This window comes from Bos indicus, chromosome 24 (genome assembly GCF_029378745.1).
Source record: "Bos indicus isolate NIAB-ARS_2022 breed Sahiwal x Tharparkar chromosome 24, NIAB-ARS_B.indTharparkar_mat_pri_1.0, whole genome shotgun sequence".
NCBI classification, from domain to species: Eukaryota; Metazoa; Chordata; class Mammalia; order Artiodactyla; family Bovidae; genus Bos; species Bos indicus.
The window spans coordinates 49,244,360-49,259,273 of NC_091783.1; the positions used below are offsets into that span (position 1 = coordinate 49,244,360).

At 38.3% G+C, this 14,914-nt stretch overlaps 1 protein-coding gene across 7 annotated transcripts in view; it reads right to left on the minus strand.

The window, feature by feature from the left end:
- The window catches only part of DYM (dymeclin), a 392,053-nt gene that overhangs the window by 164,132 nt on the left and 213,007 nt on the right, over positions 1-14,914 (minus strand). For 5 of the 7 annotated variants that reach the window (XM_070779026.1, XM_070779029.1, XM_070779025.1 and 2 more), the window contains one exon: positions 9,615-9,779. The exons of the other annotated variants lie outside the window; for them this stretch is intronic. In XM_070779026.1, the coding sequence (XP_070635127.1) occupies positions 9,615-9,779 (165 nt within the window). The remainder of the gene's footprint in view (positions 1-9,614; positions 9,780-14,914) is intronic. 7 annotated transcript variants of the gene reach the window in all.

Here is a 14,914-nt window from a genome sequence, read left to right on the forward strand (position 1 = left end):
AAATCAGCCTATGAATGCTCACTCTGTGAAATCTGGTTAAAAGTCTTTTGAGAATAGCTTGTATTTTTTTTTTTTACTGTGAGAAGGAAAAAACTACATCAAAACTATAGCAAAAATTAAAATCAAACTTAGACATTTGGGATACAACATTATGAAACTTTTATAAGGATTAATAGCTTTGAAAAACAGGGGACACTGCATGTTTAGAGAGTAGCAACCAGACTAAATGGTACCTATAGAATTTAGAGGACCAAGAAATACAGTTTTGAGTCTCTTCTGTTTTTACAGTCCACAGTTCAATTTTGAGTTTTAGCCAGTTTTACAAACTATCTCCAAGTGAAATTTTAGGTGGGCAGCAAAGTTCAAAAATGTAAACACAAAACACAGTTTAAAATGTGTAATCATCAAATAATATCAGATTTGTATTGGGCTCTGAGATGGTTTGAAATGATTTCAACAAGGGCAAAGTTACTTATTAAAATCATACTATTATTAAAAGGCTTCTTAGGAGGCAGTATAAGGTAACAAGTGGAGTTTTTATAGCTAGAATAATTTCAGTTCCACTACTGGCTTTACCATCTTCAGGCAAGGATTAATGCACTCTGTGCATCACTTTCCTCATTTATAAAATAGAGAGCATAATATTAACTACCTCACAGGGTTGCTTTGAGCATAAAAATAAAAATAGTTAATAATTACAACAGTGTCCATTACAGAGTAAGAGAGTTCAATAAATATCAGCTATTATTATCACTACTGGGCAAAGAAAATAGTTTGTACGCATGCTCTTAATATACAGCCTTTGGAAAATCTATACAGTACATCTAAAGTTCATTTAAAAATTAATTTTTAATGACTGCCTCTTACAGACAGTTTGTACAACTGTTGTGCAAAACGAGCAAACTCTTGGAACATATCTGATTCTACTTTAAGATCAATATAAGACTGCATGTGGAAAGATGCCTAAGAAAAGTAGTAACTCTTCAATTCCCATTCTAGATCAAATCTTTAAGATGGAGATTTAAAATGTAACAGATACAAAATATAACAGGATTGAGCTGAAATTATAAAATCTCAACCCAATTTTTAAAAAAAAATTAGAGGCACTATCTACTGAGCATACTTCATTAACCACATGTATAGTGAGATGCATTTATCTCATTTGATAATGCAGTGTCATTCAGTAAGATGAAACTTTGATCTCCAGAGACTTCCAGCTTGTTGTATGATCTTTGTCAAACAGTTTAATTTCTCCACCTTCTCCTCTAATTCCTCATCTTTTGCATGATGGAAATAAATCATTCTGTTGTCCATCTAACTTAGAGGGATGGGATTAGAGTAAATGTCATTCCCAGTCTGTGGCCAAATTGAGAAGGATTTACCTCTCTCATCCTGAGTATGATGATTTAGTTACTTTGTGTCAGTAGGTGAAACATTAACTTCTGATTTACATCACCACCTATTTAAATTCTGGAAGTCAAGTGAATGTAAGGCTGGCATCATTACATGCCAAGGCATGGAGAAAGGGTGAAATCACTTTTCTTCCATATACAGGAAGCCCTGTATGTTTAAGTCTGTTAGACATTTAGTAACCAAGAATACTTCTATAATAAGCAGTTATGCAAGTCTGCATGTCTGAATATGTACATGAAATTCCCTGCAAACGGAGCCCCAGGGAAAGAGCATCCAACTTGGGGAATTCTGTATCCATTCCAAATCCTACATAGTCTAAACTATATGAGACATTTAAATTGTGTTGTTTAGAGTACTCATCTTCAGGAACTCTGGTTATACCTATGCACCACAGGTATGTTAACTAAGACTTGAATGCCTTCTTTACCAATGAAATCCACTTATGGAAAAATAAATTTTAAAAAAGCATATATTTTCTGCCCTCATGGAGTGTACAGTCCACTCTGAGACAGAGAATGAACGTGTGTGTAAGAGAAAATGCAGTATTACATATAACAATGGTTTTGGGGATAAGGGGAAATGTCTGGGGAAGTAAAAACATAAATACAGAATTGGGGAAAGAACATTCTAGACAGGGAAGAGCATGCAAATAGCCTAAATATGGAAATGGGGTCCATGAATCCTAGAAAAGCAAAGTATTAGTGTGGCTGGAGGATGTACCACCCTAAGGGCAAAGGGACCCAGAGAAGGGTTTTGACCAGGGAAGAGCACAAACTGGATTTAGAGGATCTGAAGATGCTTGCTAGATGTGGAATTAGGGGTGGGAGCAATGAGCCTGGAAGAGAAGAAACCAGGTGGGTTTTCTCAGTCTAGCAGAGAGAGAAGATGGTTTGAGCTACAGTGGTGGCAGCAGGGACACAGAAGAAGGCAGATACTACTTACCTTTTGGATACAGAAATGAAATTAACAGAGGACGGATGTAGGAAGTGAGGGAATGAAAATGTCGAAGATTTTCATGGGATGGACATAAGTAAATTGGTAGATGAAGACACAATTTACTGAGATGGAAAAGACTAAAAGAAAAAGTTAATGGAGAAAGGCTAAGAGTTCACCTGGGAGACGGGGCCTGTGAGAGGTGCGAGCGGTGATGATGACGGCTGACAGCTCGGGACCAGAGTTCAGCACTGCAGCAGGCGTTATCAATCGGCACTTGGATGACATGTAAAGTCATATTAATAGAAATAGATTAAAATGCCTAAGGTAAGAGTTTAAGTTGAAAAGAGAGGAGGACTTTAGTGGTCAAACTTTAAGGAATTCTAATATTTTCAAAAAGAGCCTGAAAAGAAATAGCAAAATGGTGAGAAGACAGCCCAGAGTATGCGGTCACAACGTGAAGAAAAGGGTGTGGGGCAAAGCTCTGAGAACGAGCAAAGGTGGCTGGTGGATTTGTCAAACTGTGCCCTCTTTTCTCCTCTATAGTACACGGCTGTGATTCATTCCTATAAATCTTGAGATGAAAAAAGAAAACCGCAAATCCCCAGATCAGAAAACAGTACTAATTTAGAAAAGTGATTTTAAAAATATTTAACTGGGGAGCATGTGTATACCTGAAATTTGAAATTAAAATTAAAAAAAAAAAAACAAAAAAAAACAAAAAAACAAAACAAACAAAAAAAATATTTAACTATTGCTCATTCCTCTCTAGTTTTCTGATCTGAATTTACCTGTTCTATTTTGATTTATACGGCACTGAGAATTAAAGTAGTAAATCTTAAGACTGAACACTGCAATACAGAAAATGGGATATGCTTGATGACAAGATCAAGTAGTGAATAGGTAATTCGAAAGGAAACCGTAATGGTTTAAGTGGGATAATACATTTCATTCATGCCACAGAAGTAGCACAAAAATCAATACAGCAGATAGCCACAACAGAATTATTAAGACAGTATCAGATGCATGAAAAATTATGACTACGGTTTCAAATATTTATTCATTACAGACTTACTGAACAGCATATATGATGCTAACACTGTTCCAGTGATTTTAAAAAACTCTTTTGAGGAAACTCATTAGAATATTATCTTAGATTTAGATTGGAGATGAGTCCTTTCAAAGCAACAAAAAGGCACCAGATGTGATTTTTTAAACCGCAATATAAAAGACATACTGAATGGGGAAAAGCACTCCTAAATTTGAAATGCTACAGGTTAGAGAAATGACTTAATATTATGCTTAGAATTATAAACCCATTCTCAAAAAGGAAGCAAACAAACAAAAAGAATTAATGAAAATTCTAACGTAAGTCACAGGAGAAATTTACTGTGATCAGATCAGGAACTCCTATCTATTCCCATAAATTACACTGCAGGTCTTTGTCAATTAATAAAAAGGATATTATATATGCAGGGAGGGAGGACAAAAGACAAAGATACAGATTTTACTTGAGGCAGTAGAAAGAGGCACAGAAAAGGGAGAGGCAATTTAAATTTGCGTATTTTTTTTAAATGCCTAAAAGAATAAACTTAGTTTTAAAAGAATGTCATGTATATTTTACTAATGTTCCACAACTATTTTTATACATTATCTAGTTTTTGTCCATGTGTATATAATTTTATACAATTGTATTTATAGCAACACATAACTTTATATACTTTTTAAACATTATATCAGATCGCTTCCATATTTCTAACTCATTTTTCCTTATAATATTTTTAATCCTGCAAAATATTCCACTGGGTTGACAGGACAGAGTTTACTTGTAGTTACTAGCGATTAATTAAAATTCTCAAATGCTAACTCAGAATTCTAAATTTATTTCTACAGATGTCAACTCTCAGGTCAGTACTGAGGGTTGATCTCAGTGCTAAGAGGACAAACAGAAGCTATCAGGTATGAAAAGCTTATAGCTTCACAAGGTTTGACTCAGAGAAAGACAGGACAAAATCAACACACTAAAGTAAGAATAATTGTAAAGCCCTGCAATTAGGTTAAAAAAAATCAAATGTGCAACAAGTCTAAGGAGATGTGTGCTCGTGTGAGAAAGATCTGGAAATTTCACATGAGCTTAGGTGTGCCTGCTTTAAAAAGTCAGTATAGTCTGTCTTAGGACAAATAAACAGTATAATTTATAACTATAATGTAGCCTGTAATTTATATAGTTTTGATTTACAAAGGCCAAAATTATGAAGTACAACTGAAATATTGCATCCAAATCTGGATACCAACTTTTTTTTAAAGCTTTTAATTTTATATTGGAGTAGAGCCAATTAACAATGTTGTGATAGTTTCAGGTGGACAGCAAAAGGATTCAGCCATACATACACATGTATCCATTCTCCCCCAAACTCCTCTCCCATCCAGGCGGCCACACTGAGCAGAGCTGAGCAGAGTTCCCTGTGCTATACAACAGGACCTTGTTGGTTACTGGACTCCAATTTTTGCGATAGTTGCTGATGAGTATAATCATCCAGAAAGAGAAAAAGAAAGCTGAATAATCTAAACATCATTTGTCTCAGTAATGGTTAGCATAACCAAGATATTTAAGCTAAAGAAAAAACATTAAGGGGAATCATGACAGATGTTTTTAAAAACCAGAGGCTCTGATAAGCAGCAAAGTATTTCTCTCAAGCAGAGCCAGACCAATATATGAATGTTATTGGCAGGCAGCCTTCATCTATGACAATCTTTCTAACAACAAAACAGCAAGAACTCTACCACTTTCTGAGACAGGAAGCATTCAGAAGCTCTCTCTCAAGGATGCTATAAAAAGAAGTCATACACTGGAAATACGTTTACAGTAGAATGACTGAAATTTCTATCTCAGCAATCTGCGTATAAATTCTTAAAGAGATGGGAATACCAGACCACCTTACCTGTATCCTGAGAAACCTGTGTGTAGGTCAAGAAGCAGAAATGGAACAATTGACTGGTTCAAAATTGGGAAAGGAGTACAACAAGGCTGTGTATTGTCACCCTGCTTATTTAACTTCTATTCAAAGTACATAAGTGAAATGCTGGGCTGGATGAATCACAAGCTGGAATCAAGACTGCTGGGAGAAATATTAGCAACTTCAGATATGCAGATGATACCACTCTAAAGGCAGCAAGTGAAATGGAACTAAAGAGCCTCTTGATGAAGGTGAATGAGGAGAGTGAAAAAGCTGGTCTAAAACTCAACATTCAAAAAACTAAGATTATGGTATCTAGTCATATTACTTCATGGCAAATAGGAGGAGGAAAAGTAGATGCAGTGACAAATTTTATTTTCTTGGGCTCCAAAATCACTGTGGACAGTGACTGCAGCCATGAAATTAAAAGATGCTTGCTCCTTGAAAGAAAAGCTATGACAAACCCAGACAGCATATTAAAAAAGCAAAGATATCACTGCTGAAGAAGGTCTATATAGTCCTATGTATAGTGTCTGTATAGTCCTATGGTGCTTCAAGTCATCATGCACAGATGTGAGAGCGTCCTGGACCATAAAAAAGGCTGAGTGCCACAGAACTGATGCCTTCAAATTGTGGTGCTGGAGAAGACTCTTCAGAGTCCCTTGGACTGCACGGAGATCAAATCAGTCAACCCTGAAGGAAATCAATCCTGAATATTCATCAGAAGGACTGATGCTGAAGCTCAAATACTTTGGCCACCTGACACAAAGAGCTGACTCATTAGAAAAGACCCTGATGCTGGGAAAGATTGAAGGGAAAAGGAGAAGGGGGTGGCAGAGGATGAGATGGTTAGCATCACCGACTCAATGGGTATGAATCTGAGCAAATTCCAGGAGATAGTAAAGGACAGGGGAGCCTGGCATGCTGCAGTCCATGGAGTTACAAAGAGTTGGGCATGACTTAGCGACTGAACAACAGCAAAAAAAGTTCCTTCTTAAGGAACTGGCTTATACTTCTTTCTAGGAACTGAATTATATTTTAAACATTCTGTATAACCAAAAGCTGAGGTTATGAAGGAAGTCTGTGATTGCTTTTTTTCAGACATTGGGCTTGGTTTGTCCTTCCATACAACGTAATTCTGCTGAAAGAAAAATCTTTCAAATGCAGGGACTAGATCCCATCTGACCATGTATCACTGTACCATCTGACCATGTATCACTGTTTGTGCAGGATGTTCAACACCTGCAGATGAACACGCCACAAACGTAGTCAGATATCTCCTTTTATGTGAATTCTGCCCCCATTCTGAGCTCCGTCCTGAATCGAAGTGTTTCCTGTCCACTGTCTCAGCCTGCAAGTGCTAGGGTCGGATAAAGCCAGCAGGGGAGAAGGAGGAGGAGCCCATGTCCCTAACTTCTGCACTTCTTCTCTGCTGTTCATGAAAAGTGGACAGGGCCGGGCAGAATATGGAGGCCAAGAGACATGCACACACTTCTGATGCAAATGCTGTTATGAGATAAGATGTCAGGGCAGTCAGAGTTGCAAGCGAGCAGCATTTCAAAATGCTGTTACATTTTGCTGGCATCAGAATCTTTTCTTAATCAGGCCTACCAGGGCCTGACATTTCTTTACCAACGTGTCCTAAAGGCTTTTCAGTTCTGATGAGGATGTTGGACTGAAAAACACTCCGTTCGGAGGGTTAATACCTTACATCGCTGCTGAGAGTTCAGAACAACCTCCTGAGGATGAGAAATGACCTAGAGTGGTGACAGGCTGGGGGTGGGAGGGGGAGAAGGGGTGCCTTTGAGCAAAAAGGAAAATGGGAAAGAAGTGCTACAGTGACTCAGAAACTGAGCATGGATTCAACTTGGCCAGGAATTAGGTGAAGGGGGCTCGAAAAAACACGCTGCTGTCTTCAGCCATGTGGGACCTTCACCTTTCCCCATCTCAACTGTTCTCTTTTCTTCCTGCCTCCTCTGACTCCCTGGTCCTTTTCCTTCCATTTCCTTTTATCTTCCCAGTTGACCATGCACTTCTCTCTCCCGTCTGTTCCTGCAAAGTGAGGGGGGAGACTCCAGAGTACTGGGGCATGCTGTCACATGTGGCAGATGGTTTGGCAGATATTTGGCATGAGTAGATGATATTACTGCTGCAACTGGTACTAATGAACAATGCACCAGGCATGGGCGATGTAAGATGTATAATAAGGAGTTAAGATTCTGTGCCTATGCCCCCAGGAAATTCACAGTCTGGTACGACAAACGTGATGCACATGAAGACACACAGGAAAAACAGAAGAAGCATAGTATGGTGGTAACTTTATGTGCCAACTTGGCTAGGCTACAGTGCCCAGCTGTCTGGTCAAACACATATCTAGACATTGCTGTGAAGGTATCTGGGTGTGTGATTAACATTTATAATCAGTTGACTTTAAGGAAAGCAGATGACCCTCAATAATCTGGGTGAAGGCCTTCACAACAAAAACTGAGCCTTCCTGAGGAAGAAGGAATTCTGCCTCAAGACTACAACATAAAAATCCTGCCTGAGTTTCCAGCTTGCTGGCCTGCCCTATGGATTTAGCAATTTAGGTGGCAACATCAATACCCAAATTTCTGCCCGTCCTACTGCAGACTCACCCCCACAATCGTCAAAGCCAATTCCCTAAAATATATCTCCATCTCTCCCTCTATACACACACATACATACTCACATTCTCACATACACCCTATCAGTTCTGTTTCTCTGGAGAACCCCGACTAGGACACTAGCAAATAAGGACAAGGTCAATCATGCTGCTCAATTCAGAGGTGCGGTGATTAGTAGCTGCTCTCTCCATTCCTTGAAATCAGATACGTTCTGTCTCCAGGTCCAAAGAGTATTCACTTACCTGATGTTCACTCACTTTATATAAGTCAGTTGAAAGTCACTGGCTTTAGTAAACTCTCCTCTCTTATACATCTAAGAGCTGAACTATTATTTCCACTTGCTTTTTGATCCCTGATTTTTTTCATTTCTTAAAAATGTCATTATTGATTCAGTAAGACTCTGACCAACATCACTGAGTGAGTGAGTGAAAGTGGCTCAGTTGTGTCTGACTCTTTGCGACCCCATGGATTATACAGTCCGTGGAATTCTCCAGGCCAGAATACTGGACTGGGTAACCTTTCCCTTCTCCGGGGGTCTTCCCAACCCAGGGATTGAACCCAGGTCTCCTGCACTGCAGGTGGATTCTTTACCAGCTGAGCCACGAGGTAAAGAATCCGCCAACAATAGGGCAGACCTGATTTGATCCCCGGGTTGGGAATATGGGAGTCTAAATTGTTTCTGTTGCCAAGAAAAGGCTGTCACCTTAGATGTCACACTGTCCTCAATTCCTAATAATCAGTGTTTTCACTTAGATATGTATACTGAATATTTTGAAGCTTTCCTATACATCTTCACCTGAAAAACTCTATTTTAATTTTAAAAGCCTGTCCTTTTCTAGAGAATGGTCATGGAGTTTTTTCTTTCTTCCTCAAATCAACTAGCAGTGAAGACACTGCCTTCACACATCATACTTGGCTAACAGTACACAGTGCTGATCTGCGTCACCTCTGACTTACAAAAAGTGTCAAAAATGTCAAGTGCAAGTACAAAGCAGTCATGTCATACTGCCCCTTTACTAAACAGCAGGTATGATTTTCTCTGATGTGTGAGATTGATGGTTTGTCTCTTTCTTACTACTCCCACCCATCATTATGTTTAATCTAGATTCATCTATGACACATGTAATTTGTTGATTTTATAACTCCTCTATATGTAAATAAAATGAGTAAGAAATACAAAATTCCAATGAATAATTTCTACCTTCTTATAAAATCAAATCTGCTTAGCTGAACGTATGTCTATCAAAATACAAGTGAAGCCCCACAGCCAACTTTCAGCTTACAAGCAGAATAAGAAAGAGAACTCAAAATCCATATGTAAGTAATAGTTATTGTAGTCTATTTCATACATAAACCAGACAGAGCATCCCAACTATTATAAGTTAAAAGATTTCCAAATGAAGCAAAGTAGAGAAAAGTTCTGTTGAGTTTACATAACAACTAGTTTCTCTCTCCCATGAAACATAGCAAAGTACTTAAGACATTTGTTTAAAAAAAACAAAAACAAAAACCTCAGCCATTCTTTTCAAGAATTCAGTATCACTTCAAATATAAATTTCCTCCTTAATCATTTAATTGACATGTATCCCATCAAAGCATGCAACTGTCAGTCATACACAGCATCCAGCATGCACCATGCAGTAAATTGACAGCAGAGGTTAACAACCTGGAAGCATAGGATCTGAGAATGTGAGAGCAAGTTAAGGACAAGAGTTCCTCTCCATTGTCACTGAGGGTCGAGAAGCAATGCTGAAGCGTAGAACAGTGAGAGTGGGGGAAATACAGTTTGTCCAACACATAAACATATCTCCGCAAGTGGCGGCAGGTATAACTGAAAGACAAGGGTAAAAGGAGAAAAACAGAAAGAGAGTTTTCCTTTGAAAAAATAAATCATTCTTAATGACCTCAAAGCTTCCTGTGTGTTTTTACTAAATGGTGCGCAAGAAAAAACGACTTTTAAAAGAGAATATTAAAAAGAAAACAAACAACCTGAGTTTTTTTTAAAAATGGACAAAAGACCTAAGCAGACACCTCACCAGAGAAGATATACAGAAGGCAAATAAGCATAAGAAATGGTGCTCTACATCATATGTTATGAAGGAAATACAAATTAAAACAGTGAGATACTGCTACACACCTATCAGAATGGCCAAAATCCAGAATACTGACACCACCAAATGCTGACAAGGATGTGGAGTAACAGAAATTCCCACTTATTGCTGACAGCAATGCAAAATGGTACAGTCATTTTGGAAGACCATTTTAGATTTCTTACAAAACTAAACACGTTCTTACCATATAACCCAGCAACCATGCTTACCCAATGAGCTTGTTTACCCAAATGAGCTGAAAATATATGTTCACACAAAAACCTGCACACGTATGTTCATATCAGCTTTTTTCATCATTGCTAAAACTTGGAAATCACTAAGATGTCCTCCAGTAGGTAAAAGGATAAATAAACGGTGGTACATCAGAGAGTGGAATGTTACTCAGCACTAAAAAGAAATGAGCTATCAAGTCATGAAAAGATATGAAGAAAGCTTAACATGCATATTACTGAGTGAAAGAAGCCAATTTGAAAAGGCTATATAATGTATGATTTCAAATCTATGATACTCTGGAAGAAGCAAAACTATGGCAACAGTTAAAAAAAAAAAAGTCAGTGGTTGCCAGGGGTTGGTAGGGGGGAAGGGATTGGTAGGCAGTGAAACTATTGTGTGTGATACCATAATGGTGGATACATGATACTATGCATGTGTCCAGATCCACAGAACGCAAAACTCCATGGGTGAAACCTCATGTCAACTATGGAGTTTGGGTGATAATGACATGTCAAGTAGGTTTACCAGTTGTAACAAATGTGTCACCTCTGGGGCAGAGTGTTGATACTGGGCAAGGCCAAGTGACAGAGGAGGCAGAAAGTATGGTGGGAATTCTCTGTACTACCTGTTCAGTTGTGCTAGGAACCTAAAACTGTTCTTAAAGAAAAAATTTATTTAAAAGGAAAATAATGAGATATACTGACAGAGGGAAAAGTCTAAAAATACGATGTCATTCGTTAACTATATAAAATTTGTCTTGGTAGAGCAAAGTAATGTGAGCTATTCCCTCTTTGCAGTATTACAAATAAATTCCTGGGAGACAGGCGAGACTACTACAGCAATGTGGAAGATGCCATGGTACAGGAATACTGAACTAAGAGTCAGAAAACTTAGAAGTCTAGATTCAGCCCAACCACTGGCAGTTTTATAATAGTTGGCACTTGATCTTATCTAAGCTTCGATTCCACAAACCGCAACATGAAAGTTAAAAGTTTCAATTACTCCAAAACTCTGAAGTAATATTATAAAATAATTTAATATTATTATTGTCAGAGCAATTTCATTTGTGTCACATTTTAGATTACTTAAAAATAACAATTTTGAAAGAGAAAAATATCAAATCAATTTGACAAAGTCAATTAACCAAAGAGTAAACACATCAATTGGTATGCCTAGACTATTTGTCTTTGAGAACCATGTATCAAAAACCATACCAAAAGTATATCAAGTTCCTAAGAAGGCAGCAAGTAATCTTTAAAGTGTGATAGAACTGAAAATAAAACTAAGAGATGTAAAGATTAGAAATAGGTAATATTGCCAAAAATGGACAATCCAATCACCCACTCAACCAAGTAATGAACCAATCAAGTAATCAGCCACCTGGTATCTATAGAGTACGATCTACTGCATGTAGGAACAGTGCTGGACGCTGAAGAGAAGTTGAGGAGGAAAATACACACAAGTCTTACCGATATATACACCTTACAAGATAGAAAGATGTTAGACAGTAACAAAATTCTACAAAAATTGTACAATTTCAAACTTCAAAGTGCAATAAGCACTCTAAAGGAAAAGTACAGAATGCTTCAAGAGGAATAAAATGGAGATCTTGAGATCTGGAGGCTGAGGAAGGGCTTTTACAAAGTGAATTATAAGCAGACATCTTAAGGAAGTATTCAAGTTAGCTAAATTAACAGTGTGGGCTAGGGAGGGGGGCATGATTCAATTAAAAACTATTACAAGCAATACATGACTGTGGTAAAAAAAAAAGTGAGTTCAAAATTAAAAAGCCTTCCTCTATTAAAAAAACAATCAGTTTTTAAAAAAATACCATGGTTCTATCACAATGATATGAAAAAATCGATGAAGTATTCAAAATAAATAAAAAGTTAATCACAAATATGTATGAAGAAATCTTTAAAATGATAGTGAAGACTACACATGGACATCACCAGATTGTCAATACTGAAATCAGACTGATTATATTCTTTGCAGCCAAAAATGGAGAAGCTCTATACAGTCAGCAAAAACAAGACTGGGAGCTGACTGTGGCTCACATCGTGAACTCCTTATTGCCAAATTCAGACTTAAATTGAAGAAAGTAGGGGAAACCACCAGACTATTCAGGTATGACCTAAATCAAATCCCTTACAATTATGCAGTGGAAGTGACAAAGATTCCAGGCATTAGAGCTGATAGACAGAGTGCCTGAAGAACTATGGATGGAGGTTCCTGACATTGTACAGGAGACAGGGATCAAGACCATCCCCATGGAAAAGAAAAGGAAAAAATGCAAAATGGTTGTCTGAGGAGGCCTTACAAAAAGATGAGAAGAGAAGAGAAAGGCAAAGGAGAAAAGGAAAGATATACCCATGTGAATGCAGAGTTCCAAAGAATAGCAAGGAGAGATAAGAAACCCTTCCTCAGTGATCAAAGCAAAGAAATAGAGGAAAACAATAGAATGGGAAAGACTAGAGATCTCTTCAAGAAAATTAGAGATACCAAGGGAACATTTCATCCAAAGATGGGCTCAATAAAGGACAGAAATGATATGGACCTAACAGATGCAGAGGATATGAAGAGGAGGTGGTAAGAAAACACAGAAAGTGAAAGTGAAAGTGAAGTCACTCAGTTGAGTCTGACTCTTAGCGACCCCATGGACTGTGGCCCACTAGGCTCCTCTGTCCATGGGATTTTCCAGGCAGGAGAAGAACTATACAAAAAAGATCTTCATGATCCAGATAACCATGATGGCATGATCACCCATCTAGAGCCAGACATCCTGGAATACGAAGTAAAGTGGGCCTTAGGAAGCATCACTATGAACAAAGCTAGTGAAGGTGATGGAATTCCAGTTGAGCTATTTCAAATCCTAAAAGATGATGCTATGAAAGTGCTGCACTCAATATGCCAGCAAATTTGGAAAACTCAGCAGTGGCCACAGGACTGGAAAAGGTCAGTTTTCATTCCAATTCCACAGAAAGGCAATGCCAAAGAATGTTCAAACTACTGCACAATTGCACTCATCTCAAACGCCAGGCTTCAACAGGACCTGAACCATGTACTTTCAGATGTTCAAGCTGGTTTTAGAAAAGGCAGAGGAACCAGAGATCAAATTGCCAACATCCGTTGGATCACTGAAAAAGCGAGAGAGTTCCAGAAAAACATCTATTTCTGCTTTATTGACTACGCCAAAGCCTTTGACTGTGTGGATCACAACAAAGTGTGGAAAATTCTGAAAGTGATGGGCATACCAGACCACCTGACCTGCCTCTTGGGAAATCTGTATGCAGGTCAGGAAGCAACAGTTAGAACTGGACATGGAGCAACAGACTGGTTCCAAATAGGAAAAGGAGTACCTCAAGGCTGTATATGGTCACCCTGCTTATTTAACTTATATGCAAAGTACATCATGAGAAACGCTGGGCTGGAGGAAGCACAAGCTGGAATCAAGATTGCTGGGAGAAATATCAATAACCTCAGATATGCAGATGACACCACCCTTACGGCAAAAAGTGAAGAACTAAAAAGCCTCTTGATTAAAGTGAAAGAGGAGAGTGAAAAAGTTGGCTTAAAACTCAACATTCAGAAAACTAAGATCACGGCATCCGGGTCCTATCACTTCATGGGAAGTAGATGGGGAAATAGTGGAAACAGTGTCAGACTTTATTTTCCTGGGCTCCAAAATCACTGCAGATGGTGACTACAGCCATGAAATTAAAAGATTCTTCCTCCTTGGAAGAAAAGCTTTGATCAACCTAGACAGCATATTAAAAAGCAGAGATATTACTTTGCCAACAAAGGTCCTTCTAGTCAAAGCTATGGTTTTTCCAGCAGTCATGTATGGATGTGAGAGTTGGACTATAAAGAAAGCTGAGCACTGAAGAATTGATGCTTTTGAACTGTGGTGTTGGGAGAAGACTCTTGAGAGTCCCTTGGACTGCAAGGAAATCAAACCAGTCAATCCTAAAGGAAATTAGTTCTGAATATTCATTGGAAGGACTGATACTGAAGCTGAAACTCCAATTCACTGCTTCTGATTGGAAGCAGTGACTCATTCGAAAAGACCCTGATGCTGGGAAAGATGGAAGGTGGGAGGAGAAGGGGATGACAGAGGATGAGATGGTTGGATGGCATCACTGGCTAGATGGACATGAGTTTGAGCAATCTTTGGGAATTGGTGATGGACAGGGAAGCCTGGCATGCTGCAGTCCATTGGGTTGCAAAGAGTTGGACATGACTGAGCGACTAAACTGACTGACTGAAGAATGGATTTCACCTCTATGTGAAAATCAAACAAACAACAATCCAAGCCCATAGATAGAGAGAACAGACTGGTGGTTGCCAGAGGCAGGGCTGGGGGTGTGGGGTAAAATGGTGAAGGTGGTCCAAAGGTACTAACTTCTAGTTATTAAAATACATGCCATGCATGAAGATGTAACGTACAGCATGGAGAGTAAAGCTAGTAATACTGTATTGCATACTTGTTCTCTTCACTCAGATGCAGAGTAAATCTTAAAAAGTTCTCACTTAGAAGAAAAAAAATCTGTGATTATGTATGATGACAAATGCTAACTAGACTTACTGTGGGTTTTAGACTTATTATTATTTTTCAATACACACAAATATCAGATCATTATGT